General features: G+C 38.0%; 4 protein-coding genes across 4 annotated transcripts; 3 read left to right on the top strand and 1 right to left on the bottom strand.

Annotated features, from left to right (window-relative positions):
* Window positions 1–9427: 9427 nt before the first annotated feature.
* Window positions 9428–10153, top strand: LOC105392908 (keratin-associated protein 19-2). Its single transcript, XM_011564596.3, has 2 exons — window positions 9428–9576; window positions 9665–10153. Exons 1-2 carry the CDS (start codon window positions 9568–9570, stop codon window positions 10034–10036), a joined length of 381 nt encoding a protein of 126 aa, XP_011562898.3. The 5' UTR covers window positions 9428–9567; the 3' UTR covers window positions 10037–10153.
* A 7401-nt stretch (window positions 10154–17554) lies between these two features.
* Window positions 17555–18352, top strand: LOC105398081 (glycine-rich cell wall structural protein-like). Its single transcript, XM_011570133.3, has 2 exons — window positions 17555–17711; window positions 17805–18352. Exons 1-2 carry the CDS (start codon window positions 17703–17705, stop codon window positions 18144–18146), a joined length of 351 nt encoding a protein of 116 aa, XP_011568435.3. The 5' UTR covers window positions 17555–17702; the 3' UTR covers window positions 18147–18352.
* A 1701-nt stretch (window positions 18353–20053) lies between these two features.
* On the bottom strand, window positions 20054–20620 carry LOC105398079 (glycine-rich cell wall structural protein). Its single transcript, XM_011570132.3, has 2 exons — window positions 20514–20620; window positions 20054–20415 (listed from the first exon to the last, which is right to left on the bottom strand). Exons 1-2 carry the CDS (start codon window positions 20520–20522, stop codon window positions 20119–20121), a joined length of 306 nt encoding a protein of 101 aa, XP_011568434.2. The 5' UTR covers window positions 20523–20620; the 3' UTR covers window positions 20054–20118.
* A 390-nt stretch (window positions 20621–21010) lies between these two features.
* LOC105392919 lies at window positions 21011–23106 on the top strand. Its single transcript, XM_038106403.2, has 4 exons — window positions 21011–21455; window positions 21660–21695; window positions 22366–22492; window positions 22942–23106. The coding sequence occupies exons 1-4, from the start codon at window positions 21039–21041 to the stop codon at window positions 23055–23057; spliced, it is 696 nt and encodes a 231-aa protein (XP_037962331.2). The 5' UTR covers window positions 21011–21038; the 3' UTR covers window positions 23058–23106.
* Window positions 23107–23540: the final 434 nt, after the last annotated feature.

Raw genomic sequence — 23540 nt, 5'->3', positions numbered from 1 at the left:
CCCACAATTGAAAAAGCTTTCTCTATAAAATATCTCGGTATACACTTAGATCAGCACCTAACGTGGTATGTACATCTTGAGGCAATAGGTAATAGAGTAAGGAAACTTATCTGGATCTTTAAAAACCTACGGCACGTGGCATCCAAGCTCCTGCTAAATTCAATTTACTTGGCTCTTGCGCAATCAATCATAATTTATTGTATTACGGTATGGGGCAGTGCCGCAAAAACCAAGTTTTTGGATGTAGAAAGATCACAGAGGGCTCTTCTTAAAGTTGCCTATTTTAAACCTAGATTGTACTCTACTGAGCAATTGTATAAAGATTGTGACTTGTTGTCGATTAGAAAACTTTATGTTCTTCATGCAACACTCAGAAAACATAGATCCATTATTCCTGATCCCGCCCATCTTTTGAAACGAAGAAAAAATGCAGTTGTAATGTTGACCAGTTTTTCGACCAGTTTTGCTGGGCGTCAATATAAAAGACTAACAGAACATCTGTATAAAATAATAAATGAAAAGCTTAATATCTACATGCTAAATAAACATGAAGTTAAACATAAAATAACTGAATGGTTGAAGTCATTAAATTATGCTGAAACTGAAAATCTTTTAATGTACCCTGAATAAAGTTACACGTACCGCACTTATACCCACACACACACTCACACACACACACACACACACACACACACACACACACACGCACACACACACACACACACACACACTTACACACAAACATACATACACACTCACACACTTAACACAAATTCTTGTAGTTTGCTTATAAATATAACTTTTCCTCTTTATTGTATTTAAAAGTGTTATATCTAATTGCCATTTACTGTACCTACTAAATACCTAGTATTTAAGTATTTCTTTTTGCATGTAAACCTGCCTAATATTTTCCGATAACATATGCCTATGGTACGAAAATCTTTTTGTTACGGAAGAGCGTGGCCTCCTAACACAGGTGTTTTTACACTTACTAGAAGGTCGCAACCATAAAATGTTTTTTGTACCGTTTTTGTTAAAGAAATAAAATATTTTTCATTTTTCATTTCATTTTTCATCATGACAATACTTGGCATAGTTATTAATTTGATCTATATTTCTACACTTCCAAAGCACGTTATTGATATCAGTCTTATTGTAAATATGTACATTCTTAATATTAAAAATCTTAATGTCAGCTTGTATAAAAATAGGGTAATGATCAGACCAACGAACATCATTGTCTACCCAAACTTTGGTAACTGAGTCCCAAGCGGCTTCAGTTGACAAACAATGGTCAAGCCACCTACGGGTGCCACTAGATTCACACATAAAAGTAAATGTACCGGACTCAACTCCTAAGTAATTTATATCCGCACATAACCAATTGTTTTCCGAGCAATAGCTCAGCAGCTCACGCCCAAACGGTGCGCTCGGGTGCGCGTTGAAGTCGCCGAGGGCAAATGCAGCCTCAACGTTGTTGTCATCAACAACGGCACCAATACACGCTAAACAGTTCGTAAAATCCGTTAGATTATCTGCTATGTCGCACGGCATATAAATAGTAAAGACCAGAAACACTCTATTACATAAACTTATTTTAATGGCCGCTATTCTATCAGATTTACAGTCAATAATGGTTACATTAGTAAACACTGACTTCCGCCACAACAGCGCCAGTCCCCCGTAGGGCCGACCTCGCAGCACTCCAGCCCCGGTGTCCACCGATGACGTAGATAAACAGGCAAAGTCATTATCGATTTCATTTACGAAATTAAGATCATGCGGTAAAAGCCAAGTTTCCTGAAGCGCTACGATGTCAGCTGTTTTACAAATATCGCGCACATGAACAATGGACCTTTTCAATGATTTACAATTGAAAGAGGCCATTAATAAGTGGTTAGTTAGGTGTTTATCCATTATTGGTACTATTGGGTCGTGTAAGGCGCGAAGTACGCTCTCTGTATCGCCTGTAGACCAAGCCAGCGGGCCAAAAGTTGTTTTTTAGGATAGTACCTACTTTACTACCAGGGATCATAACTTTAAACGAATTAAAACTAGTTTCCCGCTGCGGCATTAAAAGTGTGTATATTGTATGTCACTAAAACCGATACAACCTGTACCTGACCAACAAATTCATACATTTGCCGTCTTCCATAAAACCCCAACGTTATATCTGATGCATGGCTTGCGTACATTTTATTATTATGTACTTGATTAATATGGGTTTACAATATGATGCATTAATATAATCTACAGGTTGATGCAATAGAATGACTCTGGGGCTAATTCTGAATAAATGAAGTCTAGGAATTTCATGTTTTTTTTTATTCTTTATTTTTAAAACAAACAGGGTGTAGCGTCAACGTCAACGTAAACAAACATCATACAATAACCCATCAAATATCAAAATTTGAAATAATTTTACCCATTGGTCCGCCCAAAAATTATTTTTTTAAATATTTAAAAAAAAAACCTTTTTGTCACTTAAGTACCTGTAATTTTGACAAATAAGTGACTTTTTCAGATCTTTTTTTGTTTAATACACCTGAATACATGTGCTAATACATAGATACTACAAATAGAATGTATGTTTTCAGGAAAGAAAATAAAAGCCACGTTTAATGTTCAAAAACTACTTTATTCATAAAATAATAGAAATTAAAATGATTCTAACTTAAGAATAATAAATATTTATCTTAATAATAAATATATTTGAATTTGAATTTGAAGAAAAATGTACAACACTGGTCGTGCCCATTATTTAAAAAACTCGCCCAAGAAAAGCAGTTTTCATAATCAAAATGGTACAATACTCATAGGTAATATCATTTAACAACGAACGCATTATTGATCTAATGTTTGTTCGTCAATCCATACAATTTCAATTATGAACCATGGTAATTTTCCAGCATTTTCACAACCTAAAGGAGTAGCACGTACTCACTCTTATACCTACGTATGTAAAATAATATAGGTACGGTTACCTATTATGTTAAATTAATTCTATTACGTAAATCACGTAGACATGGATAATTATTAATTATGTGTACTTACTAGGACGGTTGGTATTATAAGAACAATTTCATATTGTTCGCCATATAAATAAAAACTTCTCATCTTATTCTTCAGTATCTTACAGCATATCCTGGATTACTAAACAATGAAATTCTATCTTGTAAGTTTAATTTCTTTATTACTTCTTGTAAAAACAAAATGTATAGTCGCACCGACCAGGGTTTCCTATGTCCTGCATGTATCAACATTAAAAATCAACAATCCTAATATACACTCACGGGCAATGAAAAAGTTCCACTCACAAAATGCCGACACCAATTACTAAACCCAAATTTTTTCAAACATTTAGTTTAAAAAAATTACAAAATATTACCGTTTTTAGTTAGTAATATCCTGATGCTCTGTTAAGTTTGTGTACTTTAGTGTTTCTGAAAGCGTCATAAATCTAGCCTTTTCCGTTTAGAAGTAATTTGGTATTTTTCTCAGTGGAACCTTTTCTTTGTCTGTGAGTGTAGTCTTCCGATCCGTCAAAACTCATCATCATATTCAGATCCAAAAAGCAATACCATCAGTTTTTTGCGCAATTTAGCTTTCCAACTTTGGCAACAAAAATAACTTCTGTTCCCTGTTCCCTTGTATCTTCACAATCATTTCTTTATGATTCAATTCATTACTTTCACTTTTAGGTACCCCTTCTCGCCGTCATAGCACTGCAGAGCGTGATCGCCGCCCCTCAGTACGGGATGGTGATGAACCCCTACAACCCCTACATGAACGAACGGTACATGAACGCACCCTACATGGACAACATGAACACGGGGCGAGGGTATGGGTATGGAGACAGAGACAACATGTACCCGCGGAGGGGCATCATGGCTGTCGGGTATTTGTAAACAATAAATGTTATCCGAGTATGTATGTGGCTTTTTTATCCTCAATGAATAAGCCTAAACCTAATTTGAATAAGTTCCACCTGTCATTCACGTCCCATATGTGAAACTGTACGATGACCGAAAGATACAGTATGGCGTGGCGGCTGCTTCACTATAATACAAAGTCCTTGGGTGGATAAGATTCCTGCCTGACTGATGCCGAAAAGTAAAAATTAGTTTCAATACAAGGTTTTTTTTGTACATCGTACCTGGTCGTACCTTTACTGTTAACAATTTGAATCGGTAAATCATACAATTATTCATACTTGAATTGCTTGCACAATGTTACTAGCATTAGCTTGGGTGAGTAGTGAGAGTACTCAATCAATAATTGATTATTTTATTATTATAATTTTATAGAAATAACTTTCAAAAGTTATTTTTGATAGCAATTCAATGTATATGTAGTACAGCTTTTCTATAAAATTATAATACTAAACTATTTAAATCATTTACTGAAGAAGTTCTATCATTTCACAGTTTTCATTTCAGGCGATACTAAGCCTGAATTGTGTAACTTCGCAACGTGATTGTAACAAGAATACAAAATTTCAAAAGAATTTCCCTTTATCCGTAGACCAAGCAACTAGACAATTTCAAAACTCACGAGTGCATCCAGGATACGATTACGATGACACTATTTGCCAGACCATCAACGACAGAACACTATATGGATATGAAAAAAATAAGGGTGAAATAAAAGATAATACAAAAGCGGTTGACATAGGCAATGGCTGCAGAGAGAGAAATGGCCGAATAGAATGTGGTTACGAGAAACCACCTTTCATAGGTTATGATCAAGAACGAGTTATCAATCTAAATCAGCTAAATTTCAATAAAATCAATTAATGCTTTTTATGAAATAAATAATTTTTTGTAAAAATCACTTCCTTTAGCAATATACTTAGTCACAGCTGTCACCTTGGATCTTTAAATATGACTAATCAGGAAGAGACACTTGGAAAAAGACGATATCGTTTACATAAACACCACAAAAACAATCAAAATAAAGGTCAATATGACAAAATGGCAAAATTTTTGTTTTTGAAATCAAAGTTTTCTCAGATAGGTACCTACCAACATAAACATGGGCAATGAATATTTGCCCGATTTGGTTTATTTCAGAGCCGGCTACCCTTGACGAGGATATCAATCTGCCAGCTATCTAAGGACAGCTATTATTTAAAACAAATGAAAGTGGAGTATATTTTTAAATGACCCTTACCTACTTGGTGTAAACCAGACCACATCCTGGTCATTGGACCAGGGCCAACGCCCGCGTCACAAGAGTCATTTCATCATCCCTGACCTTACAGTAACAATTGTACCTCAGTTTGCACTTTATCGACATCCGGCGAACTTATGCAGAGAGTGGATTTTGGGAGTCAATCATTTTCCGGAAACAAACCATGTTTTATCGTTACGAGGGGTTTTATCGGAGTTTAGACAAACAAAAAAAACACAAATTGTCTCATGTAAGAGTGTAAAAAGGTGTGGGTAGAATTAACTGAATTATTTTCATGTATACTCACAGTACTTGACTCATGCATAAGGTATTTGATGTTATTTAACGCGTGTCTAGAGTATGCGATAAGACCGTTGAACTTGAGACCTACTTAAAAATATCAAAAATTGCTCAAGGCAGAAAATAACTAAAATAACTATCTCGGTAAATATTCACAAGTCGAAAGGTACTTATTCCGAATACCGGAGCAAGTACCTACCCTTCAACTTGTCAGGGGGAATCCCTATAGACAGGTTTTCATACGTTAACAAACAATTAGGAGTTATTGCATTTACCGATGTGTTAAATAAAACTACATCTATAAAGTACAATCATATTAGAGGTACTTATGTATTTGATGAGATAATAATCACAGAATTAATTAACAAATTGATACATTCGTACAATCTCATCGTGACTAATGATCCATCAGGAAAATAATGTCGTTAAGTAGGTGTAGGTAGTTAGATACGTAATAAGGTAAATATTAATAAAAAAAAACACGCACTCACGCCTCGTACTAATGTACTCCCTTGCGGGGTAGGCAGAGGTGCATGCTGCACCCACTTTTCGCCAGAGTGTTATGTTAGTCCCAATGTAATAGGGGGCGGGCCTATTGCCATTTTACGGGCACATCCAAGACCCGAGAACAAATATCTGTGTTTAAACAAATATCTGCCCCAGCCGGGAATCGAACCCGGCACCATCGGCTCAGTAGTCAGGTCACTAACCACTACGCCATTCGGTCGTAAATATTAATAAAAAATCTAATAACCCATTTCTCAGTGACTCTATAGATTTTTTTATTAGCAAAACGTACAAGTGAGCAATATTGCTAATAAAACTTTGAATAATCTAACGAAACTTGAATCATTTCTGTGAACGCCAAAGATCAAATCTTCCTTGAAGCAACAAAAAAACGCATAGGTTTATTTTAAAGCTACCAAGCTTTAAAATAACTAAGTATGCCTGTTTCCTACAAGGGTTAAAAATATGGTTTCGGAAGAGTAATTAACGCTGAAAATGTTATGAAAGTGTGTCTAAGAGCGCTTATTATAGCTGGGCCAAGTGGAATGATAACAAGTTTTTTTTTAAATTACATTTATATTTTTCTGACATAAGTACCTAGTTATATCTGTTCTAATATCGTAGGCTGGCAGGAGCGGCTTTTTCTTCTACCCGTGTTGTCGGTGACAAAGATAAGAGCTAGACTAGAGTTTACCACTGTGGTGAAAGAGTTTGCCAGCCTTTATCCAGATTATCATCAGTGGCCTGGATGAGTTCAAACTAAGTACAATAAATATTAATATAGCATAGAATATCGTCTGACTGAAGAAAGATATATTTTTAAACACTTTATTGTATATTATAAAGTTACAATAAAAAAAGAGAACATTAAAATAAAACTAACAATGTACCTACTAAGGCGAGCTTATTTCCAAAAAGCTATTTCTTCCAGCCAACCCTTGTTAGGTTGGGAGAAGCAAAACTATAACTTCGGGGCTAGTACTAGAGTGTCACTCAGCTCTAGAATCGCTTGCCTCACAAAACAATACCATAACCCTCCAGTGGATAAAAGGGCACAGCGGGTCGCTGGGGAACGACGCTGCTGATGAACTTGCACGGAAGGGATCTGACACTGCACCAATAGGCCCAGAGCCGATAGTACCGATCCCTTTCAACCAATTTCGCTCTTGGTTGCGTTCCCGAACGACAGAATGCCACACCAATCTCTGGAGTAACAGTGCCGAGTGCAAACAAACAAAAGCTTTTGTACCACTAATTAATACAAAACTAACACGCAAACTATTATGCTTGGACAGAGCAAACTTACGTGTCTTGATAAGTACCATAACAGGCCACTGCCGGTTAAATTAACACCTATATCGCATGAAAATCTCCACCACTTCTCTTTGCAGAAGTTGCATGGAGGAAGATGAAACAGCTTCCCATGTCTTGTTACCTTGCAAAGGCGTGGAGACACTACGATCAAAAATCTTCGGATCTCCGGGGTCCCTCCGGGAAGTCATGAGCAACCTAGGTCGTCTACTGGCTTTCTGGCGTAAGCTTGGGTGGCTTAATAGCTAGTCACCCCATAGGTATTTCACGCATAATGGCCCACCTTGGAGGCTAAATGCGGAAAATCAGCTCGCCATGATAGGTTGGGAGAAGAAGACATTAACGCTTTCAATCAATTAAACAATAATACAATAAAATATTAACAAAAAATTAGCCTATGAATATTACTTAATCTTACTTAAACCTTCCTACAAAATATGAATACCTACATGTACTGTAGGTATACATATTTAATAAGATTCCCAACTGGCCGTCTATATGTCGCAGGCAACTGGTTTAATCTGCTGTTTGATTGAACCACTAGCCCGTTCATTGGATGGCGCTATTCAGTTGTATGACTAAAGGACAACTTGTCAAGTCGTTGATTGTAACGTTCGACGTCTTGACTGAACGTCATACAGCGAAGTCGTTGAATGGGATATAGTATAGCAACTTTGTAATGTCTGGTTAGGGTGAACATCACAGACAAGAGTCAACAAAAAGACTATGTTACAAAGCTCTTATCTCACAAATTAACTAAACAATAACAATACTACTATTACCTTCATATTGTTGTTCATAATTATCCAGTTTCGCCACTTTTTTTCTTTGAAACTATCCGCCCGCGGCGTAATAATAGGTAAATCCATGTTGTCACACTATTTTAACACAAATAACGCACTTTAAAGCTAATTTATTTGCAAAAAACTAACAATATAGGTGCTTTTTGTGTCAGCTGTTAGCTGTTAGACGCCATATTTGTTTTATTCACCACCTGACTGATTTTAAGTCAGCTAACTAGTTGGACGTTTTGTGACGCTTGTACAATCAACGTTCGGCCTAGTCATACAACTGAACAGCGCCATCCAATGAACGGGCTAGTGGTTCAATCAAACAGGAGATTAAACCAGTTGCCTGCGACATATATACATAATTATGATTTGAACTAATGCATACCTAACAACCTCCGATTGTAACAAGGGTCAGTGACTTTTTCCGCATCGATCTTAGAGCTTTTATCAAGAATCCATTTACACAGCATGAAAATCATATTTTTTTAGAGATTACTTATTACTTGGAATAAAAACCAAAATGGTTATTCACCTTTTGAGGTAGGTAATTACTTACTTATTTTTTAACGAATGACCCAAGTTAATGATCTTGAAAAATATAAAGAAGAAAAAAGCATATCCTGTAAATTATAAAGTAAAACTGCAGTAAGTAAACAATAATACCCAAGTTAAAGTTGGACTGAATATACGTTACTTAGTTTCTTTTTACCTAAACATTCGCCAGACGATTCTGTAAGAAATTATAAATTCGATGCGTCCACGATGAACTTTTTTCAAAATCATCTAGATGGGTGGGCAACCACTTTATAACATTTCATGATATTTTACACCCACCATTGTCGAGCGACCGGTGACTTAAACCTTCAAATGTTATCATATTATGAAATACAAATATGTCATGAAAATAAATGTTAACTGCATCCCATTCAGCTTACTATGTCATAATAAGCTGGAGGGATAATGGGATGCAGTTGATATTTTTTAATTATTTAAATCTAACACAAAATATGAAGTTTTCGTTAGCTCCTAAAATTAGTTCTCTACTGGATTGGATATAACGCCTCTCAGAATAAAAAAGCAGCATACGATGAAATATGGCATCACATTCGACAACGTCTAAGACCCTTCTGAACATGGAAGGTATGTCTATATCAAATTACTCCAGTGGATGTAACCAGCAGTTCTTTATATCCAGCCTAATACTACTCGATTAGAGTTTAACACGTCATAGAACCAGATTAGTGTTTTGCCAATGTGAGAGCCGCAGAAGCCGCGCCCGCGCCGACGCCGCGTGCGTATGTCCACCACGCAGGACCGCGTCACAGCAACATTAGCATCGATCGATGTCAACAAAGACGTAAGGAACATACGCATCAGGTTGTTTACCCGCCTCGCTGACTCACTGGGAGGGACCGCCCCGTCCCCTGCCCACTATATAAGCCTCTCTGTGGCCTGCCAACACCAACATTCGCAACAAAACGCCAGAATGAACACTGTAAGTTACCACACGGGCTTTCAAAAACTCGATTTTATTTTATTCAAATTAGCAAAGCATGAATTAATTATTTGTTTCCGTTTCGCAGTTAATTTTCGGAGGTCTGTTGGTGACGATGTGCGTGGCGCTGGGCGCGGCACTGCCGGCCCCCGCGGCCCCGGCGGCCCCGGCGCTGCAGCCTGAGGAGAGCCTGCTGGCGGACGAGTCCCGCCACGGGTACGGCCGGCACTACGGCGGCGGCTACGGCGGCTACGGTGACTACGGCGGCGGCTACGGAGGGTACGGACACCACGGCTATGGCCACGGCTACGGCCACGGTGGGTACGGCCACGGCGGATACGGTCACGGCTACGGCGGCGGCTGGAACCGCTACGGACACGGAGGATACGGCGGCTACGGAGGCTACGGGGGAGGATACGGAGGCTACGGCAGTGGACTCGGCGTCATCGCCTTCGGTTAAACCTTACATTTAAACAATTTAGTGAATTCTTAACGAAACCTTCAAATCTTCGATTGGCACCATCGAATAACTTTTATCTGTGATTTTGATATTTAAATATATAAGTACAAAACATAAGCTATTGTTTCCATTCCTTATTACTGACGTGTCTCCTGCGAATTTTGTTCCCACGACGGCGCCGGATCCTTGCGCGTGAGTGTTGTGACAATATGATCTGATAGGATCCCATTGTAAAAAATATTTTCCTGAATTCGTCGTACACTTTTTAGATATCAGTGAATCAGAAACATAAGTTGATAGCAATAAACTTTGAAACAATATTTGGAAAGCAATCAAAGAAACACCTAGGTTTATCCAACTTATTCTTAGCATCATTAAGATCACATTACTTATTGACTAATACTTTGTTAAGTACTCATCAAAGTAAAACAACACTAGGTAGGTCACCTTGTTATATGACACATACACGTTAGAAACATTGATGAGTCATTATTACTTATTGTTAATTACATCTAACATAAAATCATACGTAAGTACTTAAAATTTATAATGCTAAATCTTCAATTGTGCTTTCCATATTCAAGATGGAGTTACAAAAGGGCCATGTAAAGAAGTTGGTCCTAAGTCCTCCCCAATGATAATCTAATAAAAATCAAGGAAATACGCCATACCCCGCCCAAAGAAGAAGAGTGCAATAATAGTATACTGACTATGATTGCACTTTTCCTTCTGCTCTGGGAGAGGCATATAGTAGCTAATCTACACGATAGCCTACCGCTGGCCCAGCGACGTGGCCATTCGATAGTTAACACGCATCTACCCTGATATGGCATCTTTCAGTTTTGATTAATTATATTTGCATTTCTTCTTGTTTTTAGCGTGTCGGTGACAAACACTACTGTTGGTTTAGAGTTTATCACTTCGTGAAAGGATAAGCAAGATAGAATCGTGTCAGTCAGCAATAGCTGCCCCGGGTGCGCCCTATGTATACAAAGTACAGTTGATACGTCAGTATAGAAGGCTGCTTTCGGCATATAATTAAATGCCCTTTTTTGTATGTGGATTACTTCATTAACTTGATTTGATTCGCACATGCTATCGTATGTACAGTTAACTTTACTAGACCATAACAAATACGTCATCATCACACTGATTTCACAAAATAAAACTTTTTCAATCTACGTCATATATGTTTACCTGACGACAGCCCATACCATCTACCTACCTACTTAAATACTGGATGATTACCGGTTTTTAATGCTAAACATTTTTAACAGGAAACGAATTTCTAATGCTACTAACTTACTTTAAAGGACGAGTTTTACGACCTACAGATGACCACAACACCCATATTTCTTTATACGCATAGTAGAGGTATATTGATTTTGTTTTATAGGCGTTGAAATCATCGTGTTTCTGAAAAAAATATCAGCGTGAAAAAGATATAAAACACTCCCACATAATGCAAAAAAATAATTTGTGCTTTTGAACGCAATATTTCACACAAACGCGTTAGAGGTAGACGAACTTAAGTAACGAAGTTTTTTACATTTGAAAATGATCAGCAGAATCCGTTAAGACCAGTAATTGCTACCATCAGTTCGAAAGATAAATGGTAATCTCAATATGATTAATCGGATTAAACATATTATGGTTCCGCAGAAATACAGTATCACATATTTTATCCCTGTACAGATGGTGTGCATGAATGTGCCTTCTCGAGTGAAGTATCAGAAGGGTTACTCGATCTATACTGATGAAATAATCACGATCTATAATGACGTACCAACGAGACCTATCATGTAATCGATAAGCAGGCACTGATGATTATCTCATTGGCCAATTCTTTCACCACGATGAAAAACTAGAATTCTTGTGTTTTTCACTGACACGATAAGAAAAAAAAACTATTCACAATGCCCTAATTAATTCGACTTAAGTAACCCTAATGTAGTTAAATCTAAATGAATTAAGTTGTAATAAAAATTACTTAACATTCAAAAAAGACAAACATACGAGTAGAACGCATTAAACGCATGTTTTGATCATAGATAAGATATAGTGTGCGTATGCCGTGTGCGTCAAGTCATGGTCAAGAACTCATGACCGAAGATAACTAGGTAGGCACGGAACTATATACATACTTAATAATATAAAAAATATATATGTAGACATTATGGATAAGAAACAATTTAAATCTTTTCATGAAAAAAATTAATGGGCTTTCACACAAATGCCCAGTCACATGAGAATGTCAAGTTCAGCACAGCTTAGTAGCTGCGATTACCTAATTGACACTGAACAACACTTAAATTCATGACCAGGTAGATTTACTCAAATACTGTAATTTTTAAGTCCCGGATATGATCGAAGCCCGGAAAGAACATTTATCGATCTAAAAATACAGATGTGATTTACAAAGTTAAGGGTAACTTTGTAAAACACATCTGTATTTTTTACATCTAATACATAATTATATTATTAAATGGTTTGTTTCATTGTACATATAATGCTAAAAACTTGTTGTAGCGGTCTAAAAAACCAACTAGTTTATTAAAATTCTCTAGGCGTGCCTTCTAGGACGCGCCTGTGTTTGGCAGATATGTTGTGTCTTCGTGAGACTTGTTTATACGGGAATCCCCTTTGAACTAGTTTAGTAAGGTTATGGTCAGGATGCGTACGAAGACAAAATTCCTCACAAAGAGATTCAAAATGTCAAAGTCAAGTGCGCGGGGAGTTCCCAGATTACGTTAAAGCAGTTTTTTTCAAAATGTATGAACTGTATCTTTATATTATGGATCTAATAGTACGTGGACTGTAGGTTTTAGTGCATATTCATGATCGTAATTGGCTTTTATTTATTTATTATGGTTCACCAACATTCGTTACATCAAAACTTTGACATTTCTATAATTAAATACAAACTAGATGCACAAACAATTATAGGTAAACAATGCATGCACAAAATTAAAAAAAAACGACAATTTAGTGGCTAATTAAAATAAATTTAACTACTTATACTAATTATAAAAATAAAATTATAATTGATTAATAATTGAATTAAAAATTTAGATGAATATATTAATTGACTAAGAAATTTATTTTAAAATTTTAACAAAGAGTCAGCATGAATATCAATTGATCCAGAACATTTATTTAACAAACTTAACCTAGGAATGGCAGAGTTAAAACCGAGAACTGTATTACGGTGAGGCGGACACAAAGGTTTTATTGGGTGTCTGGAAAGCCTTTTCTTGCAATTTTTCAGAATGTAGACAAAAACCTAACGATTTTTGAACGCTGTTGTTTTTACTGCAACTCTTGTTACATTATTTTACAATCACTTAATAAATTAATTTGAATGATATTAATATAGCACAATAAAAAAAAACCTTTGAGAATTCCGGAAAAACAGCAGCTGTAATTTTTTTCTGATACAAAAGAGTTAAACGCGTCCACTGGAACTTTCAAAAATGTTTCAAAGCTATAATCTTTTTAATTATGTACTTATGAATACCAAAACGTGGTTGGTATCAAAATTGCGCTTTTCATTGAAGGGATTTATTTTGCATATTCCAACAATAAACTCCGGCTACGTATTTTCATTCCATGCAAAATTTTACAATGAATTATGAAGAAAACAGTTGAAATTACCTTTGTGATACCTGTTATAAGCTTATACCTCAAATGTCCGTGGCATTCATAACTAGCAAAGTGCATTGTGCATGTCCAGTCATGTGCCATGGGATACATTTTACATAGCATCAAATATTCAGACAGTTTCATTATGATTCTGAACCCACTCCATTCACTCTAGGGATCCTATTGTTAACAAACAATCAATGTAGTAAAATTATTCAACTAACTAAAGGTATATTTAAAATATTATAACTTTACAAGGTTGTTTTGTAAGGGTATCCTTCCATGTAATTTATTTATTCCACTCTGCTAGCTTCTTGATTCAACCTAATTTGAATGGCAATTAGGTAGGTAGTTCAACCTAATATAATTTATTAAATTACGCGAAAATAAAGACGTTTTCTGATGTGCTTCGTTTACTTTTGAACTTCCCGGTTGAAATATGAAGGACCTGGTTGGAATTATTTTATTTAACGTATTTTTTTTTCAATCCAGTAGCGTATCCTTGAAATTAAGAAATGACTGTCAGTAAAAAAATTTATACCCACCTGAATCAAATTGATAATTTGCCGGAATGCACGGGGTACATGACCATAATAATAATACTTACCTAAATTATTACCACTAAAGTAAGTATGGGACTTACTGTTAATACCAAAAACGGGTTAAATTTTATCAGTGTACCTACGGTAAGTATAGTATCGATGGAACACTTATTCTTTTTAGCGTTTGGTGAACAGCTGGTATATGGTTCCTCACCATGTTGAAATGATTAGCCATTCAGATAAGTTGTCCGTCGCTGTCCGTCCAGAATGCGCCGGACGCATATTTTGAAAGTCATAGTTGATACGTCAATCAGAAAGGTTCCTTTCTTGCTATCAAAACACTGAACAGATTTCATTATAGGACCAACCCTGAATAGCGAATTTAAGTAAAATACCTACCCAACCGTAATGTAGGGAATAGCTAAAAAATAGCCATTGCCTACATTACAAACATACCTAAGTTAGCCTTACACTTGAACTTGTTGATGTACCTGGTCAATGACCCCATCTGATTGCGTCAGGTAAGTTATTCAATGTATTAGGGCCTTGGCCCACTGCTTGCCCAATAAAACTTAACAGGTTCCGCGGCAGTGGGAGAAAGACTTTCTCTTCATCCAGAATTTTGATAACCACAAAAATATGTATCATTTGAAGTTAAATATTTCTGGAATACGCTCGCTTGAACTTAGTGTTGTGATATTAGGAAGCAGTCATGATTGTGAGTAATATTTATTTGTCTTTATTATTTAAAAACAAAGTGATTTTGGTTATAAGCCTTGAATGCACAATGCATATAGTTGAGAAGGTACCGACATACGTGTGTATATGAAAACATTTATCATAACTTTTTACCATTAGGTATAAGTACATAGGTAATAACTTTTGAGGGTGACCTTACCGTAGCCGATCATAATTATGTAGGTACTTAAGTCGGTACTTTATATTAATTCAATTTCAATACTAAATACGTATGTATGTACGGTGTATTGTACATTATAGTTGTTTTTAAATATTAAACAAAACACCTCATAAGGTAAAATTTGTTAAAGAATGCAGCCCACGCATCTAAATTGTAGCCGTGTGCATTGTAGTCATTCGAAAACAGCGATACTACTCGTGACCTATCACTTGAGTATAAATGTGCTGTGAAAAGTAGCCGGCTTACAAGTTACCTCTGACCTCTGTTTACCCTTTCAATAACAGCAACCTGCTCTCTGCTAATCAAATCATACCAAACCATTTCAGTTCCCGACGGCACTCCTCCTATGCTCCAGTTGGCTCTCCCCTCTGACGGCGGCGGTGCTGGACCCCTCGCTGTACCTCGCCCCCGGCCCCCCGCTCCGCCCCGCTGAGGACGAGCTGCTGCCCGCGGAGCGCTGGTCGCAGACCCTGGAGGATAGAGCTGAGAGAGACCTGGCTGTTGTACCGCTGGAGAAAGGTAGGATTTGTTTTATGAGAGTTTACCTGGACAAAAAAGTGCTCTTAATAGTAGTTGGATGCCGTGGGTGATTTGTATGTATTCGTTTGTAACTGATTTAAGTACATTAAAGTTTAACACAGTTCATAAGAAATGATTCAGGTAAATTATGATTCCACGTTCCAAAGTAATGTAGGTATTTAATTTTGCAAAGTTTTCTGGAAATCTGAAAACCTGAAAATGCTACGAAATCGTCTGTACTGATGTGATACATCTATCTTTAGTACCATATATACCACAGCTTATCTTTTACAGAAGCCGAACCGACACCACCTCCCGAGTCCGAGACAATGGAGGAAGCTGAAACTTTCTGGCCTTTCCGCTCCAACTACGAAGTACGCAGCATCCACCTGCCTCTGACCTTCGCGGTGTCTGGCAACTACGGGGGCTACGGGACCAATGGCAACGCTGGGCTCGTCGGCAGTAGCTACGGGGTCCTAGGCACTGCACCGGGCCTGTATGGACGGCTGAGCCAATCAGCGTTCGCTGGCGCGGCTTACTCCGGCGCGGGATTGGTCGGTTCTAGGATCTACGGGAACCCTGCTGGCAGCGTAGCCTCTTGGAGTGGCTGGGGCAACGGCAAGTGGGGCCATTACGGCAAAGGATAAATAAACCATACTATTAAATATACATAAATAATAATGACATTGGCAATGTAATAAAACGAATAAATTGAAGCTAGAGTGTTTATGTTATAATTAATCTGACACCTCAGCTGAACCGCTGAGATCATTGTATCAACAGATTAGCGACACGTGCGATGGGTTATGGGAAGCCCCGAACCCGAGAATGCCCTTAACTTCTTGTAATGACTACTAATGACCCGATGCACTTAGTGATTGGTAAATACTATTATTTAGTACTTAACGCTGCCTCTAATATAAAATATTGACTTCCTTCTCTTACGCATTCATATGTTTTTTAGGATATAATTTTTTGTGCATGTTAATTTTCTCATAAAAGGTCTCGCTACGTTGTAGAGATGCCTCACCAAGCCCCTTTTTGAAAACCTGATTTTACAAAGTGATGAGTTGAGTAAGGAAAACAAAAAAATATTTAAATTATATGAATACTTAAGTACCTATACATTGTTATATTTTCTGCTTAGAAACCAGTTTTCGTATAAAGAAACCTGACTACAATAATAATTAATAATGTTTTATATACCTACTAATCATATTCGTATAATATATGCTTAGCACAGTACATAATAGGAGGATCTCAAAATACTATAAATTAATTGCTATAACAATCTGAAATTCTGGAAAACTACTTAAAAAATGTTAAATTTCCTACCTTTACCTTTTTATGCAAATTATTTTATTGTTAAGGAGCCTTCTACAAAAATGTTGCAAATCCAGGGAAAACAGTCACTATGACGTTATTACTAACATCTACAATTTTAATTCTACAACAAAATATAGCTAAGTAGTAGCTCAAAATATAGATACATATTACATAAAGAGAAGTATGTGTTCTAAGGGTCATATAAATAATGTGACGATGTGATATGAATATATGACACACCTTCCCTCATTCACGATTATGATCGTTGTTATGACACTTATCAGCGATACATTGCGAAGCTAACTCTACGTATACGAGTAGGTTTATATTAGGATACTTCACTGCTTCTTTATTTCATGACTGCAAAATTAAAGAACTACCTACTTTTGCCGAGACATTTTAACTCGTACTTTAACTTCACAAATAAAAGTGCTTTATGTAAAAAATCATTAATACGACCATAGTAGTGTTTTATAGAGCATCGCTGCTTCGTTAGCTTTAACGTGTTCGCCCGCACTCTCTTCTAATGTAGGTGTGCGATGACCCTAAAGTGACTAAGATTAAAACGTGCAGATATGAGCAAAAAACCTAAGCATAAAGAAACATACGCATCAGGATGTTTTTTGTTTATCCGTCAGTAGCTTTTCTTGGGGAAGTAACCGCTATATAAACCAGCCAGGTGAATCAAACATCAACATTCGCATTCAAAAAAGACAGAATGAACATTGTAAGTGCTTTAACATTTTCAAAAACCAGATTATTTCATGCAAATATTTTTTTCCGTGTTGTGTCATAATAATGTTTTTTTGTTGCATTGCAGATAGTTTTGGGAGGTGTGTTGGTGGCGTTGTGCGTTGTGGCGTCGGCGGTGCCTGCGGACCTGGCGGAGGGTGCCGGGGTGCCTGTGGAGTCCCTGCAGGCCGCTGAGACTCGCGGCTACGGACACGGGCACGGCGGACACGGCCATCATGGTGGCTACAGCGGCGGATATGGCGGCGGCTACGGAAGTCACCATGGTGGGCACCACGGCGGCGGCTACGGCGGTGGCTATGGCGGCGGCTATGGCGGCGGATACGGCGGCCATCATGGCGGCGGCTACGGCGGTCACCACGGCGGCTACGGCGGTGGCTATGGAGGTCACCATGGATATCGCCGCGGCTGATACGCTAAATTTACTGAATAGCTAATGTGAAGCTGTGAGATTAACGATATGGATTATAGTATTAATTTTAAATAGAATTGACGTCCATTCGTTGAAACCTAAGATAATTTGTCTGTGATTATTACTAAAAAATATTAATGTAAGTAACTAAGTACAGCCAAATAATACAACCTGTGCTATAATAAAATTAATATCAACAAAATGTACTACTCTATTGTTTACTTTTGTTATTGATAAAAAGTATCTTATCTATTATATCGATAAAAAACTACTTATAGTCAACAAAACAGATAAATATCAGACATATACCTAGTTAGTGCTTTGTTGACTATACTTATATATTTCATTTATTTCATAGAGTCATTTCAAGAAAATTATAGTCAATTTATAAAAAAAATACTGTACTAAAAAAAATCCATACAAAAGAGTTAAACGCGTTCACTGGACTTTCAAAACTATCATCTTTAATCCAGTATTGAAAATACGCATATCAAAATAGGGTGGTATTGTATAATAGGCTGTTGTCCATGATATGAAGATCATAATTGAATTTTTTCGTATTTCAGTAAAATACGAATTTCTATATGTACGAGTATAATACGTTTGCTTGTTCGTATTTTACAGAATGGTAAAAATGCACACATATTTTTTTTCCTTTTTATACCTACTTATTAAACGATTTTACACTAAGATAAAGAGCATTAATGTTTAGTGGTGGGAGCCAATGACAAACTTTGACCAGGAAGCTGTACTACGTATGGGTAAAATTAAGATAGCATCCAACTGGACAAATCTAAGTGTGTAATTTGTAAAAACCTTGTACGGAGATGCTTGATGAAGGAAAGGTGGCTTATTATCAACTCTAGTAAAAAAGAGAAAAGTCTACTATTCGAGTAAATTAATGTAAAATTTTATGGTCCTCCTTTTTTTCTCTCTTCTCTTCTCTCTGGGGGTGTAAGTATACGCACCTGGCTCTCTCGAATGGAACCTTTGTGCATGTCCGCAAGTTCTAGACTGCTTTCCTAAGCGTGGACCATTTTCCACCACGCTGGTCCACTGCGTGTTGGTGTATGGGTTCACATAGATGTGCTAAATCTAGATATTCAGGTTTCTTCACGATTATTTCCTTCGCCGTAAGAGCGATTACGTACCATTGTACTTAAATTCAAAGATCTCATTGGTACATGCCAGCGCCGAGTTTCGAACCCTACAGGTCGGTGGTAGCTCAGTCGCTTTTCACGCTAGAGATGCGGGTTTGAATCCCAACCACTCCACTTATTCAAGATGTTACTCAGAAAAATATTATTATCCTGATTTATTTTTGTGAATGGTACCTACAATAAAATCATAACTTTTTCACCGTATTCAGCGGGTGTGATGTGCGCAGTTTGTATTGTTTAAAAATTAAAATGAAAAGTAACTTTAAGTAAAATACCCTTCTGCCATCTTCCGTATTTGTAGGTTAGGCACCCTCCATGGGGCATCGCAATGGGACACACTAAACTTACTTACCCTTACCTTATTGACCCTGTTTCTAATGTTTTGCGATGATAATAATATGTACCTGTACCATACCAAATATACTAGTCAGTAGGTACCCTAAATGTCATTGTATCTGGGTTATCTATTATATACTGATATTGAAATTTTAGGATTATTTAGAGTATTTCAGTTGATTGAATTAAATATCAAATAGATTATTTTATTCACACCTACCTACAATACCTACATACGTTTCACTCACTATTTATTTTAGGCTATGATGCCAGCGGACGAAGCGACCGCCACAGACTGAATACTGCTTTTAAATTGATGCATTGTGAATTAGGGATACATTTTACTACCTACTGAAAAAAAGGCACTGTTAATTTTGAGCTTATGGATGTTCGGGAAAAAATATACTTTTATATCTTAACATAATTTTATTTTCTAATTAAACTAGCCGTATTCAGTATTACAATTTCACTCGTGTTTAGCGTCCCCAGCCTCCGTAGTAGCGGCCACCGCCGTAACCTCCGTAACCGCCGTGGTGTCCGCCATAGCCCCCGAACCCGCGTCCGCCATACCCGCCGTAGTGTCCACCGTACCCGCCGTAGTGTCCGCCGTACCCGCCGAAGCCGCGTCCACCGTACCCGCCGTACCCGAAGCCGAAGGTCTCGGCCGCCTGCAGGGACTCCTCATGACCCCCCTCCAAGGGCAGGTCCCCAAGACCCGCGGGCTGCGCCGACACCACCACGCATAGCGCCACTAGCACACCTCCCAAAATTATCTGCGAACACAAAACCACAACAATTATAACACATTAATTTTGAAAAAATTTTTTTTTTAATATGTCATCGGGACAGAAATCAGGTCTGTGCCACTTACAAGATTCATTATGAAGTGTTGATGCAAATATTGATTGTAAAGCGATGCCACCCGGCTTATATAGTCCCCTTTAGGCGCATTAAGTTGTTGGGTAGGCTTTGTTTTATTATTATTTTTTATGAAACACGATTGTCGTGTCGATGCACGGCAGGTAGGTACCTACTTGACGACTTTTAGCTCCATTACGTTACGTAATAGGGATCCGAAATGAAATAGCACACTTGCTACTATGACACACACACCGCCTTATAGAAATACTTAATTAAAGTGTCATCGGTTTATGATTGAATTATACCTACCTACCTACCTCAACCTATAGGATACCTTCTAGGATAGGTATTTCCCAGACTCAGTCATACCTGTCTATCAATTGCAAACTCCAAACCAGGTATCATTTGTATGTTGAAATGCTCCACGGCTCACATGCAGCTGACAATCATCTGTCAAACAACAAAGCCTGGGCTTCCTGTTCACTCGCAATAATACGCCCGACCTCTGCCTCTGTCACCCACTCGTCTGCACACCATGTTGGTTGCAGTTCTGCTAGTACTGCCCGCATTAGTGACCGCGTCGGGGGAGGGAAACATCCACCTGCTGGACGATGAAGTTGCCGTGGCCATGCGCGCTTGCACGACTCCTAGCAGCGGGGGCAAAGACGCCAAAGTCTCAGCAAGACAGCAGCGATCCGCGTACCAATACGACAGTCAGTACGGGGACGCCACGCCGCGGATAGACGGGAATGCGCAGCAGGATGTGAACATGTACAGCCATGAGAGGAGGAACACCAGCGACGTGAAGGAACAGATGCAGGTGCTGAACGCGACGGACTATGACTATGACGGGTACAGTGCCGGGGAGAAGCTCGCCAACACCGTGCCCCGGCCAGCGGGGAATAGGACTAGGCGGAGCGAGCCGCTGTTCGGGAAACCTGACTCGGACCTGGTAATTAATAACGAAATAAGTATACTATTAATATTACCCTATGAATTATATACGTTTCTGCATGTTAATGTGACAGGAAAGTATGTCGATACATGTACATAAGAGAGATATAAGCACTTGGTATACTACAAGTACTTACCTATAGGTAAATTGTTTAAAAAACTAAACTTAGCTTAATTTCATTCTTATTTTTTCTTTTTGCAGTGTTTAAGTCAATGCATCTTCGCTAATCTCCAAGTGGTAAGTGGTTAATACCTAGTTAGGTATCTAAGTAGCCCTTCTAGTAAATAATAGGTAAGTAGGTACTATAATTCTCTTCTGATTCATAACTCTTCATGTGTGATAAAAATATAATACGATGGCTATCGATAAGTAGGTAGGTATCTAATCTATTTTATTTATCAACAGAGATTCATTTAATACCTATTAGATTAGTATGTGCCTAATTAATTATTCACATTAAAGATGAACAAGTTTTGTTCGATTGACGGGTTCTTCCTTCGATATGTCAAGGACGGTATTGTTATACAACATAGGAACTACCTAGCCCGAACAACATACAAATATGTAATTCATAGATACTTCAGTCAGTAGGTACCTACCGGGATATATGCTTGGATAAGGCACTTACCTATTCCTTATTTATCAGATCAAAGGGTCCACTGACGTGTGATAGAGCTTTTTTGTATTTATGACTTTAAAAAAATATTTCTTCGATAAAAAAACAGCACACGATTCTGCCGCCCCGCGCCCATACCACAGTGGCTGACATATCCGTATCATACTACTCACTCATACTGTTTGCGACTCGCGCCGATGCAATAGGTCTTGTTTTGTTGACTGTACACACAACCCTCATACTACCAACTAGGCAAGTACCTAACCACCAATAAAATTCACTGAAATACAGGTGGACGCCCGCGGCATCCCGCGCGAGGCGGAGCTGTGGGGGCGCATCCAGACATCGGTGACGTCGCAGCAGTCCCGCGCCGCGCTGCACGACCAGGTGCGCGCCTGCTTCCAGGAGCTGCAGTCAGGTTAGAGGTTGCTCCTTTTGCCAGTCAGGTCTGATGTTGCTCCTTCTGTCCCCCTTTGTGCCTTAGATAAGAGGCCTACCGGTAATTAGGTCGCATGGATTGATTGATAGATTTATTAAATGTAATTTGCTAACGAGAGAACGTGCGAAGTCTGAAGTTCGAGCCAATGAAAGCACTTTATGTAACACACAGACAGCAGTGCAGGGCAAGGGCCTCCTCTTAGACTGGAGGATAGTTGACATAATCACAAGTACAATTTATGCCAATTCTCTTGGGGTGCAGGAAAGCATCGAGTAAGGAAACTTGCAACTCATTCAAGATCAAATCCTCCACAGCTTTGAAAACTGTTGCTCAGTGTAAAAAAATTGCGTTCCAGACACTTTGCTAATATCTATTTATCAGGCGTTACACCGTTTTCTTATTCCTATTTTTAATTTATAACCCTACAGAAGCTGAAGATGACGGCTGCTCGTACTCCAACAAGCTGGAGCGTTGCCTGATGCTGCGGTTCTCTGACCGAAAACCTGCTCCTTCTACCAGCCAGGATGCACAGAAAAATAAATGAAATCTTGATCGCTACTGAAAAACTGCTACGCACTCTTTGACCATGTATTCTTAGGTATTTAGGTATAAATATATTATTTTATATAAGTACCTACGTTGCTTAAAAGTACTTATGCTATTATATTATTTAGGATACAAGCATGTCAGAATAAAGTCTGAAACTTTATTTTTCTCTCATTTTCAACAGTTTCATAGAATCCTCGTATCCTGGGACTGAAGGGAGCGAGTGCTTTTTGCAGTAAGTACATTTGTAATCACGATAGGTTGCGAGTGTGAGCCGTATCGCCATTTCGAATGATTACAATGCAAATGCACTTAGGCTAAACATCTAGAATCTTATTCTCTCTTCATTTCTTCCAATACACAACTACAGGGTATTTAGGGAAGGTCAAAGGCTGTGGGAAATACACAAAGGGCTCATTCAAGCTGTGGGTGGCGAGCTGGTGCGGGAGTATCTGTGAGGGGAGCGGCGCGGACAATGTTC

Source organism: Plutella xylostella, chromosome 19, assembly GCF_932276165.1.
Source record: "Plutella xylostella chromosome 19, ilPluXylo3.1, whole genome shotgun sequence".
In the NCBI taxonomy this organism is placed as follows: domain Eukaryota; kingdom Metazoa; phylum Arthropoda; class Insecta; order Lepidoptera; family Plutellidae; genus Plutella; species Plutella xylostella.
The sequence above is the reverse complement of the archived record's forward strand: the minus strand, read 5'-3'. Positions and strand labels throughout refer to the sequence as shown.